The sequence below is a fragment of the Nannobrachium achirus genome (assembly GCF_963921795.1).
Source record: "Nannobrachium achirus genome assembly, chromosome: 11".
Taxonomy (NCBI): domain Eukaryota; kingdom Metazoa; phylum Chordata; class Actinopteri; order Myctophiformes; family Myctophidae; genus Nannobrachium; species Nannobrachium achirus.
Window position 1 is genome coordinate 60,807,983 of NC_137820.1, and position 21,703 is coordinate 60,829,685.

Consider the following 21,703-nt stretch of genomic DNA (forward strand, 5'->3'; position numbering starts at 1 on the left):
AACAGCCCTCCACAGTCACACCCTGGCCTGTTAGCCTGGGGAAGTTTCTCCGCATTCCTGCCATAAACAATACTTTCAGAAACACATTCACACTGACACCACGCACACAGACAAGACAGACACAGGGGAGAAGTGGATCACACACTCGTACAGGGTAAGTGCATGCAAGTGTCTTGTTTTCTGTTTCTCCCTTGTCAGATAAAGTACATAGAATGAACTCTACCTCTGTCTTTATTTCTGTTAATACTCTGTGGAGTGGGTGTGGACCCTGCATGCTGACCAACTGCAGATCAGAATAGTCTCATATCATCATCACTACTGGATAGTTGGTAGGATGGCTACTGTCTCCTGAGTCATGCTCACTTTCCCTTCCTCTCTCACACTTTCTTACCCTTCCTCTCTCTCTTTCACAAAGCTGCATAAAACTCGAGCTGGATTAGGCCTAAATCTGTACCACTTCTGCATTCACTTGATCTTCGTATTCACACACTATCCTCCTACCTCTGATCTCTGTCTGTCTGTCTGTCTGTCTGTCTGTCACTGTCAATGCAGCACTCTCTCTCTCTCCCTCTCATCTCTGTTGGTTCAGCTGTGATGTGTTGTCAAGAGGAAATAGGGCTGCTGTTAGCTTTAACCACTGTTTCCTCTCTAGATGTTGCACAAGGGCGATGCATAATAATCTCAGTCAACTGTACTGTGTGTAATATATTGCACTATATGCCTGCCCTCTTGTCTTTTTCTAGCAATGTTCTCATTTCTGCTGTTCACCACCATGTAACTGTCCCTTCATTTGGATACCCACTAATGTGTGACCATAGATGGCAATGTAGAAGTTATATCTCTGGTACAGCATATTACATTAGTCAAATCATGTATGTCAATATACCATATATTACATAAATGATACCATCAGTACTGTACTGTCTGTACATACTGTACTGAAGTATGAAAACAATTTACTGTACAATAATGTAATAAATGTCTGCTACAGCATCTGGTGGAAGAGTTTACACAACTCATGATGTTTGGAGGTACTGTATAAATGCAAAGTGTCCCCTGTTATTAAACAGGGGCATATAACATTTGCCAACTGTCATCGTTCCAACATGATTATTGACACTTGCTAACTAATGTAGAATATAACAAACACCATTCCATGGATTATTTGAAGAACAGAACATGAAAAAGAACAATAGTAGAGAGAATACAATAAAATACCTAATACATTTTCTTATTCATGACAAATGTAATTTTTAATTGACAACCCGTTTGCCTGATATTTTGGGGTTTGCATTGTTCACGTTTTACTTTTAACACCTTTCAACACCTTTTTAAACGCCTTGGTGGCCTGAGCAAGAGTTTAATAATAGTTCTTTAAAACAACTTTCTATTTCTAGAGCTCTATCTGTCAGGACACCAAACATATATAGGACCCAAAAGCAGGCACAAAGCAGGTACAAAGTTCAACAGTCATTATTGACTGTTGTTCTGAGGGGGCAGTCCGCATGGCGCCTGGTCCAAGAGGGGTAAAGCTTAGCCGTAGTCAGTGGGTCCGGTCCTGCTCCAAAACACTGGGGATCTGGCAAAGGTATAAACCAGATACAGGCAGAATAACAGGTTAAAAGTGTGCTAACTGGCTCTGATCAGCAGGCAGAGAATGGTGGCATAAGTGAGGCAATACTCAGTAGAAAGAGGTGTGGAAGTGGGCACAGGTTTATGTGAGCTCCTGTGGGTGTGGGCATGACACTATCCACCATGCGTTATCTTTTGTTTTGTCATCGCCTTAGTCTTGACAGACATACCTGTAGATCCACTCTTGTAGTATAGACTACATTTGCTAAATATACTGTACATATACTTTTCTTTTTATTATTCTCTTTTTTTAAACTCCACTTTTTTTTACTCCACTTTTCATAGCCTCATCATGACCTCGATTGAAGGTGATGGTGGTGACTCAACACAGAAGAGGCAGAGTCCAGGAGAAAAGGCCCTGGGTGGAGTGAGAGGGACGAGCATCGCGCCAGGTTGGACCAAAGCCACTTGCCCTTGCTGTGAGTCAGATCAGGTGGAACCGCTGGTTCTGGTACAGCTGGGAGGATGGGTCCAAGAAGGGACCAAGAAGTGGCTCATCAAACTTATCGAAGCTTCAGTGAAGGATGGAGGTGAGAAAATGATGTAATAACGACTAAGTACCGTATTGGTCACTAGTTACTTAGTCTTGCGTAGCCAGACAACTATTCCACAATCTCCGAATGCTATATAGAGTCTGGAACGGCAGCTCCCGAACGGCGAGTATCGGAAGTAGCCACTGCTGCGCGGAAGTTGACGGAACTATAGTCCCACTGGAAACATAACAGAAGCACACTCGCACAGACAACAACAACACCAGAGAAAGACGAAATAACACCCCTAAAAATATTGAAAGGAGACATAACGCTTCCAGTAGGACTTGTTATTGCTACTGCACCAAGGGAGCGGTTGCGTCACATCCGCTCTATCTCGCACTCATTGTATCTATTTCCGTGCCCCAGACTGTATGCCGGGAGCATTTGCAAATCGCGGAGGCAACAGTCTGGCCACGCAAGACTACTAGTCACTGCACGTGCACGCACATGCACACACACACTCTTCTCTTCTCACCTCTCTGCTTCTATTCCGCCTGTTCTCACCCTTATCCCCCCAGGTGCTGCATTACTGGCCCACCCTGGTGAAGATGCTGGTGGGGACATCATCGTGGTCTCCGCTCCTGGCTGTACATTGCTGCGTGCCACTGAGGAGCTGGGGCTGTGCAAGACCTACTGTACTGGAGACATGGCCGCCTTCTCCTATCACGACAGAGACAACTTTAAAGATGCTGGTAAAAGTGGAGGGACTTTGAAACTTGGTCTGACTCATGCTTTTATTGTTGGTTTAGCTCGAAGGGACTTTAGCTAAACTTAAATGGGCCATATAGTTTATGGTTTAAAATAATCTACCTTTCCTGTATAGTTACCAGGCAAAGTCATGGGTAGAGTTTACAATGTTCCCTTTACATATTATCATGTGGAAATTTGAAAAAGGTGAGGGACTATAACATTCTTTCATATCTTGGAAATATATACGGTGTGTATACAAATACCGGTAATTCTGCTGTTATTAAACACAGAGATAGTTATAACATTTGCCAACAAAACTATGTTATTGTTGTTCATGTCTATAAGGTTAATTCTTATCTTAATTAATTAATTCTATTGTGTCTGTGTGTATGTTAGATGACCTGCAGGTGTTCCTGACCCTGGCAGAACGGCAGTACATAGTGAAGTATGAACTAGAAGGTCTGCGAGCACAGAGGGACCTGAGGATACCTGGACTGTCTGACAGGCTCACCCTGCAACGCAGAGACAGCATCTGTGAGTGTGGACCTTTGGCTTGCTTATAGATTACAAACATCTCTGCTTGCATATTCCCATTCAAACCTCAATTAGACGTGTAGACGTAAGTAGGCACGCCATACAGCAAAAGCTATTTTGTATTTTGTTACCCATGTTTGAGTAAACTGTATTCCTATTTGGGTGTCTCTGCTGTCAAAAGTGTAAGATAGTGAATAATTAATTGAAAGTGTAACAGGCACAAAGGTAGTGTGAGAGTTAACTGCACCCCTCAAGTACCCAGGCCAGTGTGCTACTTGCTGAGCTCAGCAGTTCCCTCTTATCTCCATTCAATCAGGATATTGTTATTCCCAGCACTACCACCCACCCACTGTCGCATGCATTTGTGTACAAGCGAGTTGAGTGCACGTTTGTTATTGTGCTTGATGCTGGGCATGTTGATCGAGGCCCTTGTGTCAGTGACCAACTGACCATGCATAGATGCATACAGCTCTACCGAAGTTTCTGGTTGACATTGGCACATTTCACCCAGGTTTTTTCATCAAACTCACTTCACTTTGTCTGCTGACCTCACTCAGCAACAAAATAAACAGAAAATAAACAAAAATAAAAATAAAACAATTCACAGGAGGCAATTAAGCAGTGATCACCCCATGATGTGCACTGCAATGTAGTTTCAAATGCACTAAATTGCAGGTGCTTTTTGAGAGTGAAAAAATAAGAAGACCTGTGTGAGCTCCAGGAAATGTGCCAAGCTCAACACAAAACAACGGTATGTGTTAGCTGCCTTTACACTTATTCAGTTCACTTGGCTCCACATTGACTTTTGGCAGGACCACAACAGCAGGGACAGCCCGTTCACTTGTACAGACCATGCCTTCAAACCAAACACCGTTTTCCCCGGGCTACATCACTGAGCTCCTGCCCCCGTATGACCCTCCTCGTGACCTTAGGTCCGCAGGCATGGGGCTCCTAAAGGTTCGTACAGCGAATCTTGTTACAAAGGGCCTTTGCTGTCCGAGCTCCTAAACTGTGGAATGCTTTACCCGAGAACATTCGCCTTGCAGAGTCCCTTGGGCTATTTAAATCACTTTTAAAAACCTATTTGTTCCAAAAAGCATTCCTGTAAACAACCTTTTGTTCTTTTTAGCTTTTCGCTTATGTTTATTTAGTTTTATTTGCTTGTATACATGGTTACTTCTTGTTGTAATTATGTTAGATCATCCTATGTCTTTTTTGCCTCTCTTTTGAATTTGTTTTTATTATCATGTTTTATTATCTTGCTTGTGCAGCACTTTGTGGCTCATCATGTCTAGAAAGGTGCTATATAAATAAAGTTATTATTATTATTATTATTTAGAAAAGAAGGTCTAAATATATATATAAGATTGATTAAGCATGGATGGAGATGATTGGGTGAGGAGGGAAGAGATAGGGAGGAAGGGAGGGCTGATGATGATGATGTGTTGAGGATGTCGAGGTGAGGATGCAAGGTGTGGGGATGAGGGAGTGAGGATGAATGGGCATATGGAGGTGAGCTGAAGGGGGGTAAAGGAGGGGAGGAAGAGGATGATGGTGGCGAGGAAGGTAAATGGTAAATGGTGCCTTTATCCAAGGCACTTTACAGAAATCGTGCATTACATTCACCCATTCACACAAGTTCATACATCGATGGCAGAGGAAACCATGCAAGCAATTAGGGGTACAGAGTCTTGCTCAAGGACTCTTCGACACTAAAGGGGAAGACACACCGGACGCGAAGGCGGCGCGGAAGCGCCGAGTCAAAACATACGGCCCCATTATTTTCAATGAACTAACCCACACCGGCGGCGTCAGACGCGAGCAGCCGTGGGTCTGCCGCCTCGCCTGCCGCGCCGATACGCCGCTGTTCTATTTTTCCAGCGTTGCCGCGCGTTGAACATGTTCTCCCATGGTTCTCCCCACCAGGGGAAATGGATGTGCTGTGTAGCAGCACGCCACGTCCAGTTGGGGTTACCGCGCAGCACTTCACTTGCGTCAATACCGCGCCGCTGCGCTGCGCAGCCGTCCGCGTTCAGTGTGTGCTCCCCTTAACTCTGGGGGAGCCCGGGTACGAACTGGGAACCCTTCGGGAACCCTCCGTTTTCTAATGGTGGTTTCTCTAGGTAGGTGCCGGTGGACTAGGGGCGCAAGAAGGAGTGAGGGATGAAGGGAGTAGCCCTGAGGGTTCCAGAGGGGTGGAGACCCTGAGTATTTGGCATGGGATCTGGAGAGATGGCATCCATCGTCGCCTGTGGACACGTCATCACTCCCGAGACCCCCATCTGGAATATGAAGACTAGGAGAGATCAGAGAATACTGGGAGAAAAGTCCAATGCACAAGTGGCGAGTGAACCTGGCAGGTTTAAATACTCCTCACTTATGGTGAAAGGAGTTCAGGTGGAGTGCTATCAGTTACCGTGGCAGTAGTGCCACTCGTGAGTGGCAAGGTTGGAGCTGGAGCAGTTGACTTTGTTACCATGGTGATAGATGGAGCTTGTTGCCAGAGGAGTGAACTAGGAATGGAAATAGAGCATGATGGGAGTAAAGTGAGGAGCAAGGTAAACAATCTTATTGTTTGAAGGCGTAGTCTTCCTCCTGAACATACGTTGTACCAACTATATAATATAATTATGTTTCTGACTGACTGACTGACTGATGAAGTTACACAATTGGTTGGCTGGTTGCCCTAATAATGAACTAGGCAATCGCAGAGCAACAAACACGCTGCATGCAATAACCAACCTTTTATTATCATCTGCACGGCTCTACAGTGCAAGAATTTCACTTGGCATTTGTCCCTAAAAATAGATATGTGCAAACCAGAAAAATGATTTACGCTCCTGCCAGCCCCATGCCTTCTCGCATGTAATTCCAAAACAATTATCGTCATCGGCTTGGATAGTTGTAAGTACTTACTGCCTCTGGACAGCACATGCCAGAGAGAGAGAGGGAGTGTCTGTAGAGTGCACTCATAGTTCACTCATAAAGAATGTCATGATTGAGGAGATGACAGACATCCTTTTATTTGTAATATGAGCTCCATAATGAGTTTTGTACCCTCTGTCCGTCCTTTCAAATCACGGCATACTAGGTTCTGACCTACAGTACATGTAGTCTTAAAATTGTAATTCAGACAAATGTTGGTAATCTACTGCAACAGGAGGGGGAGGGAGAGGGGAGGGGGAATTAAGTTGTGGTTAGTGACTCAGTGTCACAATTTTACAAGTGTTGATCGTGGATTCACACCAGTGTCTTGTTTTGTCTGTTTTCTTGTTATGTTTGTTTGTTTTTTCTTCATAACTTTAACTGTAATTTTGTGGGAGGGGGGTGGAGGGAGGGGGAGGTATGTCGGAGTGTAAATGTGTATGTGTTGTTGTTGTCTATATAAAGAAAATGAACCAATAAAAATATTGTTTAAAAAAAAAATGTATTTCAGGGCAGAAGCTGCAGAAGGCAGGTGTAATAGTGGACGTGTGGCCCCTCCATGACCAAGACAAACTGAAGGCCCTCAGAAAGGCCTGGTACACATCCAATCAGCTTGCACAGCCACTGGGTAAGAGGAACACACACACACACACACACACACACACACACACACACACACACACACACACAGTTTTGTAAAATATTGAATTTTGACCCGATTCTATAAGTGTCTTTTGAATCCTTCGAAGATTATTTTAAAAACCTATGTTTCTATGTCAGCAATCTGGCCAGCCATCGTCAAAGAAAAGGTCCTTTTCACTTAAATGGAGCTCAGTTAGTCTGTTCTTGAGAGACTACTATGTCAGTGGTGCTCAAACCTTTTCATGTGAAGGACCCCCAAAATTATATTTATTTGTCCACGGACCCGCATCTCAAAATATTTAGTTCCAGGGACCACCCAGAAGCAAAATTTGAGTTACAAACGTTCACTTTGAAAATACATATATTCAAAGATTTGCACACATTTTCACGACTTTTTCCAAAAATAGCAGATCTACAAGCTCGCAGCGCGGCACTCGGTGCCGCGCTGTGAGCTTGTATATCTGCTATTTTTCACTGGTTAAAGCATTCAATAATTCTAGGCCTAAATTAAATCACAGAGAACGTATACCATCTGTGCTCCTCTGTTCATTCAGATGCGGTCCAGGCGTATTTCGGAGGCACCGTGGCGTTCTACTTCAGCTTCCTGGATTTCTACACCTGGTCTCTCCTGCCTCCAGCCATACTGGGCGTAGCACTCACTTACTTCTCAGGTACTGTAAGTGTGTCTGTATTTCTGTACTCGTGCTATCGTTCGCCGTGGCTGTCTTTGTGTTTTGCATCATAGGACAAAAAAACAAAAAACAACCCAAAACAATATGCAACTAGAAAGATGCAATTGGAAATTGCAACTCTGGTTGCCGTGACGCGAATTTCGCAAATGAATTTCCTCTTACCATTTGAATTTTCCCCATTCAAGTAAATGGGGAAAATTAATTCACAAATAAAGTAATGGCCGTATTATATATGGAGATCTCTGTGTCAGTCCTTGACCCTTTTATGCCCATAAATGGAGATCCCTGATGTCATCAATATTAAGCCTATACCTTAGAAAGCCCATATATGGACATACTGGGCTCTATTATGATCCAGATCTTATGCCTTATGCCTTAAAGGACCTACACCATGAATTTTCACTTTTTCTATTTTAAAACCTTTTTTTGGGGTCCCACTGGCACCTTCTATCCTCACAAAGTCCTATTTCTGACCGTTGTGTCTTTCTCTGGTTTTGGGCAGACAGAGATGAAAAGCTTTCCACGGGTTCTCAGAACAGTGCTGTTCTGAGAGTTGACGAGAGTGACGTCACTCTCGTTTCCCGTTTTTTTTTTCAGAGTAAAAAAAAAAAAAAAATCAAAAAAAATTTTTTTTTCAAAACTTTTTTTCAAAACTTTTTTTTTTCAAAACTTTTTTTTTTTCAAAAAACATTTTTTTTCAAAAAACTTTTTTTTTCAAAAACTTTAAAAAAAAAAAAACTTCTTTTTTTTCTGGAAAAACCCCACTAGATGCGCCCCTGAGCAAACAGAGGCCGTTTTGGTATTGCAGCTGGAGAGCCTCATTATAGTAGAGCTAGAACAAACAAAAAGAATGGTCAGAGTGTTTTTTGAGGGTTAAAACCTGTCTAAGACTCAATTTTGAGCATATATTTATACAAAAAATATAGTTTTAAAAGCATGGTGTAGGCCCTTTAACTTCTTTGCCTTTTTTTTTTACTATATATACATTTTTTTTTTTTATATTTCAAATAGCTGATCTGCAAGCTCACAACGTGCAGGTGTAGATCAGCATTTGAAGTATTTAAAAATGTTTTTCAAAATAGTAAAAAAAAAGGCAAAGAAGTTAAGGCATAAGACCTGGATCATAGTAGTGTCAGTCTCATGTGGTTTATGATGTCAGATATCTGATTTTCCCCCTTGGGATAATAATCCATATTTGGGAAAAGTTTACATTTTAATTAAAGTCAATTCACAAATAAATGTATAATTAAACTATAAATATATAGTGTATCTAAAAATAGCACACATGCATGTCCTGATGAAGCCGGTCGATTTGACCAAGTGCGTGCCACCAAAACTGAACAAAAGGTTTACATAGTAGACGATGGAAGATGGAATGAAGTCGGACTAATGAATAGCCAGAAGAGGAAACTGACATGTACATCAGTCAACATGCCTTATTCTTCTTTCGTGTATCATCGTCCTTGATGATTGGTTGACAACATTTTAATTTCACAAGATGTCTTGTTATCACATGACAGATAGCTTGACGTGCAGCAGAGTAGGTTTAACACAGTGGTTCTTCAACCTGTGGGTCGGGGGCCACTGTGACCTGTGAGGATATTGCAAGTAATTGGCAAACACAACTACGATCTTAATGATAAGATAACATAATGTTTTTCTTTTTTAAACATCATGAAATTGTGTTTCTTTTAAACTTTGAAAAGTAAGTTTTCATTGTGATTATGCTAAATGGAAATTTAAAGAATGCTAGTATGCGGGCGGCAAGCGCTTCAGAGATTTTGAATTGGGGCCCTGATCCAGAAAAGCTTGAGAATCAGTGGATTTACATGTTATTATGTTATTGAAACGTCATTCAGCGGGTGTCCAGAAGGAGGCGTTGGAGTCTCTCTCTGGCTCAGCGCAGCCCAGCAGTGGTGGCAACGATGACTCAGCTTCGCTCACAGTCAGCGGCCACATGATCCAGGCCGTGTTCAGCATGCTGTGGTCCACGGTCGTCATGGAGATGTGGAAGCGGCGCAGCTCCTCTCTCTCCTACCGCTGGGGGTCCATGCACCTCGCAGAGCGCTTCACCGAGCCCCGGCCGGGCTTCCATGGCGACCTGGGGGTCAACCCCGTCACCGGCCGTGTGGAGCCGCTTTTCCCCCACTGGCAGAGGCAGCTGCGTGTGACGCTGGGCTCGCTCCCTGTGGTGTGTCTGTTTTTAGGTAGGAGGTCTAATTAAATTCCCCACAGCTATGTTACACATGCAGCTACACTGTCTATCCATCATTGTGTTGGTGACTATTCATACTTCGCTGCACAAGTGGTGCCCTGCATTTCTTTTTTTAAACCAGCGGCTCACAACAACCTTGTGAGCTTGTAAATCGGCTTTTATCACTTTTTTTTTGTTGTTGACATTTTTGAAACTTTTTGCCCTATAGTGACTTGCCCAAAATAGGGATTGATTATTAATCGATAACCTTGTTAAATGATCAATTACTGATTCTTATTTGCATAAGCAATTAAATCAGTTGAAAACTGTTGCTGCCCTACTGTCCTTGTGTCATGATCGTATTGTAGCACAGTGGTTCTCAACCTGTAGGTCGGGACCCCCAGGGGGGTCTCCAAATAATTTTTGGGGGTCCCCAGATGTTTAGTTTAATGTTAACATTATTTTCTCACTCGACAGTAAACAGACCAACATACAGTATAAGTGTATACAGGGTATCTCACATTTCCTTAGTGACAATTTAAGGACATTTTAGACCTTTTTAGTACCTCTGGTCAAATATTAGTCAAATTGTCAAATACTAGAGACAGAAATTGTGAAAATAGCCAATCTACAAGCTCACAACGCCTCGCGTTGTGAGGCGTTGTGAGCATGTAGATCGGCTATTTTCACAATGGTATGGATCGAGTCCAACTAAATGCAACGCCAACTCCTACAATTCCAAGTGCTTGTGCAGGGTGGGGGGTCCCCAGTTAAAATATGATTATTTTGGGGGTCGCGGCGGTGGCGGCCTGAAAAGGTTGAGAACCACTGTTGTAGTAGGTATGTTGTATATTCAAAGTGAAACATGACAATTGCTAAGTAAGCTGTTAACAGCGTAATGTCCTGCTTCTCATCACCACATCGTTCCCTCTCCTCTCCTCCGTCCTGTAGGCTTGGTGGTGCTGGGTATGCTGGGTTTCTACTGGGGGGAGGCCCAGGCGCAAGGGCTGCACCGGGAGTGGGATTCCTTGCTGTCTCAAGTCCTGCTCTACGTGCCCTCTATAAGTCACATCATCTACACCAACATGCTGGGGACCGTCTACAGATCTGTGGCTCTGACCCTGACTGAGTGGGGTAAGTGTGAGAGAGGGAATCGAGAGACGTGGAGAAGAGAAAGGTATTTATGATCTTTACATGTATTTATGTAACACACACGCACACACGCATGCACACACACACACACGCACGCACGCACGCACGCACGCACGCACGCACGCACGCACGCACGCGCGCGCGCGCACACACACACACATGAATTGTCAATCAAAGCCATGTTCTTTTCCTCTCAGAGAACCACAGAGAAGAATCAGCCTTCCAAAACCACCACACTGCTAAAGTTCTGCTGGTTAGTCTCTCCTCTCCTATCCTCTCCTCTTCTCTTCTCTCCTCTCCTCTCCTCTCCTCTCCTCTCCTCTCCTCTCCTCTCCTCTCCTCTCCTCTCCTCTCCTCTCCTCTCCTCTCCTCTTCTCTCCTCTCAGGCTTTGTATTCCTGGAGGACATGTTTTATTTATATGCATAACATATCCACTTGATACACAATGTAATGACCTTGCTCAGCTATCATGTTCTTCTCTCTTTGCTCCAGTTTACCTTCTTCAACTACTTTGCTGTGCTCTTCCATATTGCTTTCTACAAACAGGATCTTCCCCTGCTTCGTAAGGTAATTTATCTTAATGTTATGTATTAAACTTTGTTCTTCCAAATTCAGAAACACAACATCCATGACTTTGCACAGTCTTTGTATGTCTATGGTATGTATATGATAACCTTTGAGCGCAAGACCCACTTCTCTCTCTCTCTCTCTCTCTCTCTCTCTCTCTCTCTCTCTCTCTCTCTCTCTGAAGCGTCTAGCATCTCTGCTGATCGTTACCCAGCTGGTGAATCAGGTGACAGAGGTGGTCGTTCCATACCTGGTGGATCTACTCGTTAGTGCCCCCCGGAGGACTGACCACGAAGATGACCCCCAGGAGGACAAACTCAGGAACCAAGGCAAACTGCCAGCCTTCCCAGTGAGTGAGTGAGTGAGTGAGTGAGTGAGCGAGCGTTAGGGCTGTCACAGTTATTACATAATCGTCTAATCGCAATTATTTGACATAATCGCAATCATTTTGTGATAATCGTCATAATCGTTTACATTTTGAAAAATGTTTAGATATGTATATGTGATATGTATATAACATTTAAAAAATAGTAGAAATAGCAGATCTACAAGCTCACAATGCGTCGCAATGCGACACATTGTGAGCTTGTAGATTGGCTATTTCCACTATCAATGTTCTTTTTATAGTGTAAAGTTGTCAAATATGTTAGTCATTTCTTTGTATATTTAGGTTATGTGTCATATCTGCCATGTGCAACTTCAAAGCCTACAAGCCAAACAGAAATGTAATTGTGAACGACAAAAACACAATTAAATCGTTAATTGCAATTATTTGAGTGACAATTAATCGTCATGTAAAATGTCATAATCGTGACAGCCCTAGTGTGTGTGTGTGTGTGTGTGTGTGTGTGTGTGTGTGTGCGTGTGTGCGTGTGTGTGTAATCTACTGTATATACTGTAGACTAAACCCTCACAGTATTTCAGGAGACGATCACTTGGGTTAAGATATACTTTATTGACCAGAATGAAGCAGAAAGCAAGCATCACACAACATGGCATATTGAGCACCCTACTATAGAGACAGCATAGAATCTAAGCCTATATCTAAGCACATAGTATTGGCAGCCTACCTTAGCTCTACTATAAGACAGCATAGAATCTATAGCCTAAGTTAGCATGGTTTGGCATGGGGTTCTGCCTCGGGCCATGGCTCGCTGAACCCACGATCCTCATGTTACCATGAGCATCGAGGGCATAATCTAATTACAGCGAGCCCTGGCCCGATACCCCCCGAGGGGGATCTAAGGCAGAACCTGAAGGTGGCGCTGGGGTGGTGGCGGGGCAGTGCTATGCAACAAGACTGAGTCCCACCATCTGACTTCCCTAAGAACTATGGGTAAGGGGGGGGGCAGGACCTAGTGACCCACCCCCCTCCGCGCGTGCGCTCCCTTGGGACCGCCCCCTGAACTCGCTTTGATCCTTACGAATCGTCGCACTATTTCAGGAGACGATCACTTGGGTTAAGATATACTTTATTGACCAGAATGAAGCAGAAAGCAAGCATCACACAACATGGCATATTGAGCACCCTACTATAGAGACAGCATAGAATCTAAGCCTATATCTAAGCACATAGTATTGGCAGCCTACCTTAGCTCTACTATAAGACAGCATAGAATCTATAGCCTAAGTTAGCATGGTTTGGCATGGGGTTCTGCCTCGGGCCATGGCTCGCTGAACCCACGATCCTCATGTTACCATGAGCATCGAGGGCATAATCTAATTACAGCGAGCCCTGGCCCGATACCCCCCAAAACTACAAACCCCCAAAGCACGCCAAAATCTCAGAATCCCATGCCAGTGCTAGCCAACTGCGAGGAAGGCAGCTCTGCTGTGACTCTAGCGATTAAGTTATCATTACTGCGGGGCAAACTATGAACTGCCTTCCTGCTAACGCAAAAATAATAATTAAGCATATTAGCATCTGGCAGAGCGAATATTACTAAGGCAAAATACTAAGCAATGATATTGGCAGCTTGCCAAAAACGCTATAAGTACTGCTAAAGCAATTTAATAATTAAGAATGTTAGCAGCTGGCAGACCGAACCAACGGTGAGGAAGGTGGTACTGCTGACTATAACGATATACTGCAATCTGACTGAAGCCATACTAAAACACCCTAGAGAAAAGCGGGAGCAGCAACATGGACGTATATATATATAGACAGCAGAACCAGAAGCAGCGATGAACCTTTAATTCATATAACTACAGCGCCATACAGCTTCACATCCTACCTAACTAACACCCCAGCAACCACCTAGCTTTTGCATGATAGAATTTATAACTCGCAGCGATGCAAAATAAAACCCTATGGAACAACCCTGCTAATAGTGCCTGCAGCACTATTTACATCAGCAGCAGAAGCGTTAACTGAAACGCGTCCAACTCCAGCTTGGAACCATTACGCTTCGGTCAGTCCTGTGTTGTGTGTGCTTGATAGCTTGGCGTGCAGGATCTTGAGTTAGCTGAGGGCACCAGAAGTGCTGGTGGTGTGGCTGCTCCGATCCGGAGAGAATGCAGAGTGAAGAGGGGTGGGCCGCAAATCTGGCAGCTCTCTCCGGGGGTCGTGTGACGAGGACGTCGGGCAGACGGCCCGGTGTTCAGCATGGACATGAAAGGACAGAAGGGAGAGTTAGTTCTGCGACTGACACTGGTGTACCTTCCCTGCTTAAACTGCGAGCTGCAATCTTCAGAGGCCATGTGCTAGTCGCATCTTAAGCCTGGCCTTGGTGACCGCATGTGCTTGCCGCAGAAATTACAATCTTAGCTTTAGCTGACCATAACAATGAAACCACGCCTAAGGACGCTGACTTTTAGGATCACAGAGAAATTTTCGCAGCCCACGGAGCGCTCTGCTGCAGAGTCTGCTGCTGCACATATGAGAATCTCCACGAGATACCCGTCTTGACCTTTAAAGGCAAGCTATGCAAGCCTAGAGAGCGGCTAAAGCCCAACATCCAGTACAAGTAAGACGCTGCCATGTAACTATGGTTGCCTATTATTAGCAAGCTTAGAGAGCGGCTGAACGCTCACAGAATCGAACAAGCGAATGCGTTGCTATTTACCTGCTAGAGTGTGGCTCCTCAGGGCATCTGGCTGAGCCCGAGGGCGCCCGGAGCGCCGCCGCTGAAGCTGCTCCGCGCCCGGGGCACCGCTGCCGAAACTGCTCCGCTCCGCAGGGAATGCGGTGTGTAGAGAGATGGCGCGACGCCTTCACTCTGGCCCTCCTCCCTCAGTCTCGCGGCGAACCAGCATGCGTCATGGAACAGAGGGTCGTTGGGGCAGACATCGGGCGGACAGCCAGGTGTTTCAGCATGGAAATACAGGACGAAAAAGTGAGTTAGTTCTGCTGCAGAGTTTGCTGATGCACACATAAGAAACTCTACAACCCATCTCTTGACTTTTAAAGTCAAACCATACCAAAACGTGGCCCAACCGATATGCGTAAATTCCCCAGCTTAGAGCGACTGCACCCTGACAGAACTTAACAAGCAAATGCGCTGCTATTTACCTGCTAGAGTCTGGCTCCGCCGTGCTTCCAGGGCAGCCTTCGCTGGCGAGAAAACTGGCTCCCGCCGTTGGCGCTAGAACTGGCGTTCCTTTGCGGCGTGACGGCGGTGTCGGTGTGCCGCTCCCCCCGGAAGATGAGCCTGTGCCCTACGTGCCTCCGTCGTGGGCTCGCGGGCCGCCGGGAAGTCAGGAGGCTGGCGGGCCGGCTGTCCCAAGGCAGCAGCGGAAGCAGCTGTGGCCGTCGCAGCGATACCCTCCGTGGTGCCGACCGACTCCCGACTGGACTCCCAGCCGCACACAGCATTAGACGAAGCTAGAAACATAACCTTCATGACATGATTAGTGGAACCTGCAGCTAAAGCTGCCATGATAACCTGCTGTCCTAGCCGTGGGCCTGCAGCCGCGCCGGCCTGAAGCTGGAATAATAGACAGGATGAATAGCAACCAGCAAGTATTAGCTTTAGCATGAGCTGAAGGAAAACAGTACTGAAGCCAAGTGCAGCGGCTACGGAAACACCACTAGAACATACGGTGTGCTATGTGACCCAGTACTATAACCTTAGTTTGCAACAAATATTTGAGTTAAACCCCTTTAACTTCTGAAACACTGGTAGCAGCTTAACATGCAGTAGAAACACCCCGCAGCTGCCGTGCGACGCTGCAAAGACGACCTGCTGTAGCTGTCGCTATGCGTCGGCTTTAGCCCGAAGCTGAAAGATAGACCTGATGTTAGGGTTAGGAAACCTGAAAAATAAACATGATTTTAGTTAGGAACCTGAAGTTAAAACGTAGACCTGGTGTTAGCCGCGCCCTTATAGCCGCCGCAGCGAGACGCTGTTAAGAAAGTGATTTAGCTGGACCTGTGCCGCTTTAGCCTGGAGCTGCCATACTGGAGCAGTAATGACAACATGTTAGCAGAAAACACTCAACACCCTGGTAACAGCTTGACATGCAGTAGAAACAATAACTTGCTGGTTTTTATAGCATTTAGTATAGCAGTACCGCTGACAACTTAGAACTTATCAACTAAAAGCCTACGATGCGAGGAAAAGCTACAGCTGATGGATGCTGATCAAGAGAATGTTTAGCTGGATGGGAGGGAGGGAGGGTGGTCTATCGAGCATTTAGAGTAGACTACGATTCCCTGCATGCACTAGCGAGTTCAACTGGTGACGTCAGGACAGACAGGCACGACTGTGTTAGCGGAAGCAAAACAAGTTCGCACGTAAACTGTATAGCCTGCGGGTTTTCCTCCTCCCAGGAGCTCACACGGAAAACATCCTTAATAGGCTTCTCAAAGAGAGGCGAATACTGTTTTTAATAGTTCCTCCCGCGAGGGCTTCTATGCCACGATAAATGGCAGCAGCCCTACTATGGTCCAAGAAGCGACAGGAACCATTTAGTAGCTGCTAAGGTATAGCAACTAGCACCTCATAAGCAGCAGCTGTTAAGACGGCCAGACAGTGCAAAAAGAGGAAAACATACACATAACCTGAGGCGAGGCAGAAGCAATATAGCCCCATACTAACTAGATTAAGCACGCTGCGGGCGAAGCTTGCTACTAGCACGACGCCGAGGCTTGGCATGATAGAGAACTACATTTCCCACACGCAGCGCTTAGTATTTGCTGCCGAACGTCATGCCGTAAATCACCGCTTGACGTGACTCGGCTAGCTCAGGAGCTAGGTGAACTCTGCCGTTTACAGACACCTGCAACCTACAAACTGAATCCTCCTAGCGTGATTCATTACCTGCTACGGGGCTGTGTTTTCACGCGGCTCTCGCCGCTCTATGCCTTGATATGGCTAGCACATTGATTTACCAGCTAACAGCATCCTTACCGAAATAGCCGGCTAGCAATAGCCACCAGCTAGCTCCTAGCTGACTATACATTAAACCTGTTGTTCCGCGCTAGCCGATACGGCCCGCGCCGTTGCAAAGTACTGACATGGTTATCGACAACCCAACGACTGAGATTACTTTAACTCATGGTAGCCCAGTAAAGGCCCACCAGGGCACGAAATAAGTTAGCATTTAGCCCGTAGCCACAGCCAACTTCTATGATACTGAGTTTACCTTTAGCAACTTTAGCAAGCCTGTATCACCTTTGAAATAGCTTTAGCAACAAACTGAAAGTACAGAAATCAGCTAGGCACCAGCAACGATAGCAAGAAATCTGAACCTTGAAACAGCAGTTTAGAATTCAGCGATTACCAGAATAACAATCTCAAACTTCCCATACAACCTGGCCAAGAACACAGCTTCTTAGTTTGGCAGCTAAGTTTACAGTTTACAGTTTACAGTTTAGGCATTTAGCAGACGCTTTTAATCCAAAGCGACTTACAATAAGCAGATACAACATCGCAATAATAAACAAGATAATAGGTCAGTACATTAACAGCAATATAACAATGTAAATGGATATCTATCTAGAGAAAAACACAATATAATCAAGTTCTAAAGAAACCTAACAAACAAATGTTAACTAGCTTCATGTATGGTCATTGAACATACATGAATTGAGCGATAGAAAAATAGCAGAAACAGACAGAAATACTCAGCCAAGTTAGGCACCCTCTCCAAGCGGTGGGCAGCAGCACAGCTACCTGCAAGCAACAAGTGTGGCACTTGTGTGTGTACTGCCGCATGGTAGCAAGCAGCAGTGCTATGCAACAAGACTGAGTCCCACCATCTGACTTCCCTAAGAACTATGGGTAAGGGGGGGGGCAGGACCTAGTGACCCACCCCCCTCCGCGCGTGCGCTCCCTTGGGACCGCCCCCTGAACTCGCTTTGATCCTTACGAATCGTCGCACTATATCACAGCGAGCCTCTCTCTCCCTTGTCTTGCTTCAGGGCCTGTTTGCAGAGTACATCGAGCTCCTGGTGCAGTTTGGGTACTTGAGTCTTTTCTCATGCGTGTACCCTCTGACAGCCATGCTGCTGCTCATCAATAATCTGACAGAGATACGGTCGGACGCCTACAAGATCTGCAATCTATTCCGCAAGCCCTTCTCTGCTCCCGTGACTGGCATGGGAGTCTGGCAGGTCAGGCGTCTAAAACTAAATTCAACACGGAAAAGACTTGAACGAACATCAATTGCCATTTGGCAATGTGAGCTGATATGTTTGCTTAAATGTTAAATTCTATTTGTTTGTTTTTTTCGTTTCAGACAGCATTTGAGATTTTGAGCTTTGTCTCTGTCATATCCAACTGTTGGCTGCTGCTACTGTCACCACAATTACAAGAGTTTTGTCAGGAGGGCGGATTCAGTAGCACCAACATCCTGCTAATGGCTGTCCTGCTTGAGGTATGATGGGAGAGGTTGAATGTAACGCTTTGTCCACTTTAAAGCCTCTGACTTTTCTCTCGTGCAGAATTCGGCCACATCCGTCAGAGATCAATATAGTGAATAATAATTTAGACTCTTATCCTCTGTAATATTTCCGAGATTAAAAGTAAAGCACAAATCATTATTCTATATACAGTATTTTATGTATTGTGTGTATGTATGTGTGTGTGTTTGCAGCATATTCTAATCCTGATCAAGATGGTGCTGGCCTTCCTGATCCCAGATGAACCGGCCTGGGTGAGAATTCAGAGACAGAAGATTGAGTTCAAATCCATGCTGGCCCTGAGGGAGCCGGTAGTACCGGTAGGTCAGAATATACACCACGCACGCACGCACACACACACACACACACACACACACACACACACACACACACACACACACATGCGCACACGCGCACACACAAACACACACAGCAACATCATTTTTGTAACATTTCATATTTGGCAGGGCTGAGAATTCAACACTGGTAACCATATCAATATCACTGAACAAGGCATCTCTCTCTCTCTCTCTCTCTCTCTCTCTCTCTCTCTCTGTCTCTGTCTTTGTCTCTGTGTCTCTCTCTCTCTCTCTCTCTCTCTCTCTGTCTCTGTCTTTGTCTCTGTGTCTCTCTCTCTCTCTCTCTCTCTCTCTCTCTCTCTCTTACTGTTCCTCCAACTATCTACAGCTCTGAAGTGAATCCGTGCTGACATGGATGAGATGGTGCTTTCTGTTCTCTCGTTCTGAATGAGAGAATGAGTATCAGAACCACAGTATTTTCTGGGCCCATAACCCTGAAGAGAAGGACTACAGTCTCGGGGCTACAATAAGGTCCATTATACAGACTGCAGAATGCTACTATACCACACATGTATAGCCTACATTTCAAGTATTGATAAGGCATCTATGTTGCTGTCACAATGTAATGTACAGTACTGTGCTTCAGTTTAAAATGCACCTTCGTTTCACATGTACAGTGAGTACAGTATAATATGGCTATTACACAGCAAGTGCAATTAATAATTTACAGCAGCTGAAGTGTTTTGGAGTTTTCAACATTGCTAATTGAATATATCACTTTTAAATCAATATGGTTTGGGAAAATCTAGGTTTTGAAACTGTGCAATTTGTCCAGATTTAATCACGGATATTGCAATAGAAGTGTTGTTTCCCAAAAAGGAAACATGCAATGTGACACTCGATGGTTGAGTCACTGTAGATGCCAGGGACTGATTGCAAGTTGGCATATTGCAATGGTGGTGACGTGCAAGTGTAGAGTGTCAATGTTTTATTTATTTATTTATTATTTTTTTATTTTGGTGTTATATTTTGTAACTAAGTGTTAAATGCATTTAGTCTAGAAAGGGAATTCAAGCGAAGGCAGGTCCAGTGCATAACAGGAGCGGGACCCAACCGCACCAAAAGTAGAAAACACACTTTTTTATTAAGGTGCTAAGCATACAATTACAAACAGAGAAGAACAGATGCTACTACATCAAAACAAACTTAGACAAAGACATCAGTCTTTCTGTGTTTGTAAACTTGGCACCCTGATAAAAAAGCCTTATTGTCCGAGGTGCTCCAGTGTGTTACCCCAGTGTTTACCCCTTTTTCTCCCAAAATTAGTCGTTATGCCAATTGATTCCTCCTCACACACATTAGTGTGTTGTCACTGCTGTTGTATCCTACTGACTCACCTACCAGTGAGGAGCCCCCACCAGGAAGACGTAGAGCCATCGTGCTACTTCTCCTGCCCAGTGGTGCAGTAGTGATTAAATGTTTGGGGGGTCGCTTATCTAGGGACGTCACTAGACGCTTGCTGCTTCATGCCGCAGCACGGCGTGAAGCAGCAAGCAGCCAGGCAGACTGGTTCCAAATGTATCAGCTGTAGGCTACTCAGGTTGTCTGGGCTGGCTGTCTGTGTGGCTGTCAGCCGTGTAGAGCTGGTCAAGACCTGGGGACGCTGCCCCATACTGTATGTCTGTGAGGACGTATAGTAGGCTATACCTGCCCCCACCTAAACCTGTTATTGTTTTCCTAAGTAAGTAGCCACGGTACTTTAGCCAGCCCAGACAGGGTACTTGTCTCTCCCAAAGTTAGTGGATTCAAAGTTGTGGAACGCATTCTCGCGTGCCCACGCATGCACACTTGTGCATTTGCGTGTGCGTAACAGGCGTGACACAGGGCAGAAAAAGATATGGGTCGTCGGGGGCTCGCGACCCAAGACTACGGCAACTCTGCTCCTGCCCAACACTCCCTGTTGACAGGTGCCGTTCCAGCCCCTAGGAAATACAGTGCAGTGAGTCAGTGACACATATTGCTCCCCCGAACACGGGCAAATGTTTGTATAGATGCTCGACAAAGCCGGATGCACCACGGTGGATTTGAACCCACGACCGGACCTCTGCACGGACGGGCACTTTTTACCACTGCGCCACCTGAGAGCACCATGTGTGTTGTTCTCTACTTTTGATTCATTCAGTCTAATTGGAAAGACAAAACACAGAGAATTATTATACAATCTTAAGTTACCGGTAGGTTTGTTTTATATTAATTCCAAGCCAAGACATACTGTATATTCACACCTTTCTTTGCTGTATTCCTTTAGTTTTATATTGTTTTATATGGTACGTTTTAATTAAGTGAAATAAAAGAGCAGTTGCTCCTTTATGACCACCAGTAAAGTTGTATTTGTATATTTGTATTTCTGAGGAGAGAAAATGTATACAATCCATTCTTATTCCAAATGCAATGTTTCTGGTGTTAAAAGAAAGAAACAGGACTAATACCAGTCATACATACAGTACGGTTTTACTCAATAATGTACTCTTTATGTCAAAAGAAAGACAAATGGAAATTTCAATTTGTGGGTCACAGACCATGCAACTAATAGCCTAGCTACAGTATACATAAATCTAACAACAAATCTCATGATGTTCCTCTATTGTAGCGTTTCTCAGCGGGGACTATGATGGCATTAGGATCCTCTCACAGCACTGTGTAACAGAGATGTCATGGTACTGGTCAATGTGTATACGTTACTGGCATAGACTGTAGAAAAATATGGACGGCGCGACACCATTGCTTTCTATGCAGCGAAAATGAGGTTTTCTTGTCCCTTGTATGGGTGACGCCATCATTGTTTGAAAGGTACCCCAGGAATCATAAGGAACGCTATTGGCTGCCAACGGTCACGTGGAATCGCAGGGATACATGGGAGAATGTGGTCGGAGCCTCCCGAAATACAGCACACGAAGAAGAACACAGCCGGCTGGTATCAGCTCCTCCCCCCCCCCCG

The 21,703-nt window shown here is 44.9% G+C and overlaps 1 protein-coding gene across 2 annotated transcripts; it reads left to right on the forward strand.

Moving 5' to 3' along the window:
• The first annotated feature begins 39 nt into the window (after positions 1-39).
• On the forward strand, positions 40-20,982 carry ano10b (anoctamin 10b). 2 transcript variants are annotated; one of them, XM_080737652.1, is made up of 15 exons: positions 40-154; positions 1,918-2,162; positions 2,684-2,857; positions 3,252-3,389; positions 6,826-6,942; positions 7,511-7,627; positions 9,508-9,855; positions 10,794-10,976; positions 11,192-11,247; positions 11,488-11,562; positions 11,747-11,911; positions 17,927-18,118; positions 18,244-18,381; positions 18,601-18,726; positions 19,094-20,982. In XM_080737652.1, exons 2-15 carry the CDS (start codon positions 1,925-1,927, stop codon positions 19,097-19,099), a joined length of 2,073 nt encoding a protein of 690 aa, XP_080593778.1. In that variant the 5' UTR covers positions 40-154; positions 1,918-1,924; the 3' UTR covers positions 19,100-20,982. The 2 variants fall into 2 exon arrangements, with proteins under 2 accessions (XP_080593778.1, XP_080593779.1); XM_080737653.1 differs by lacking the exon at positions 40-154 and adding an exon at positions 1,535-1,588.
• The last annotated feature ends 721 nt before the right edge of the window (positions 20,983-21,703 follow it).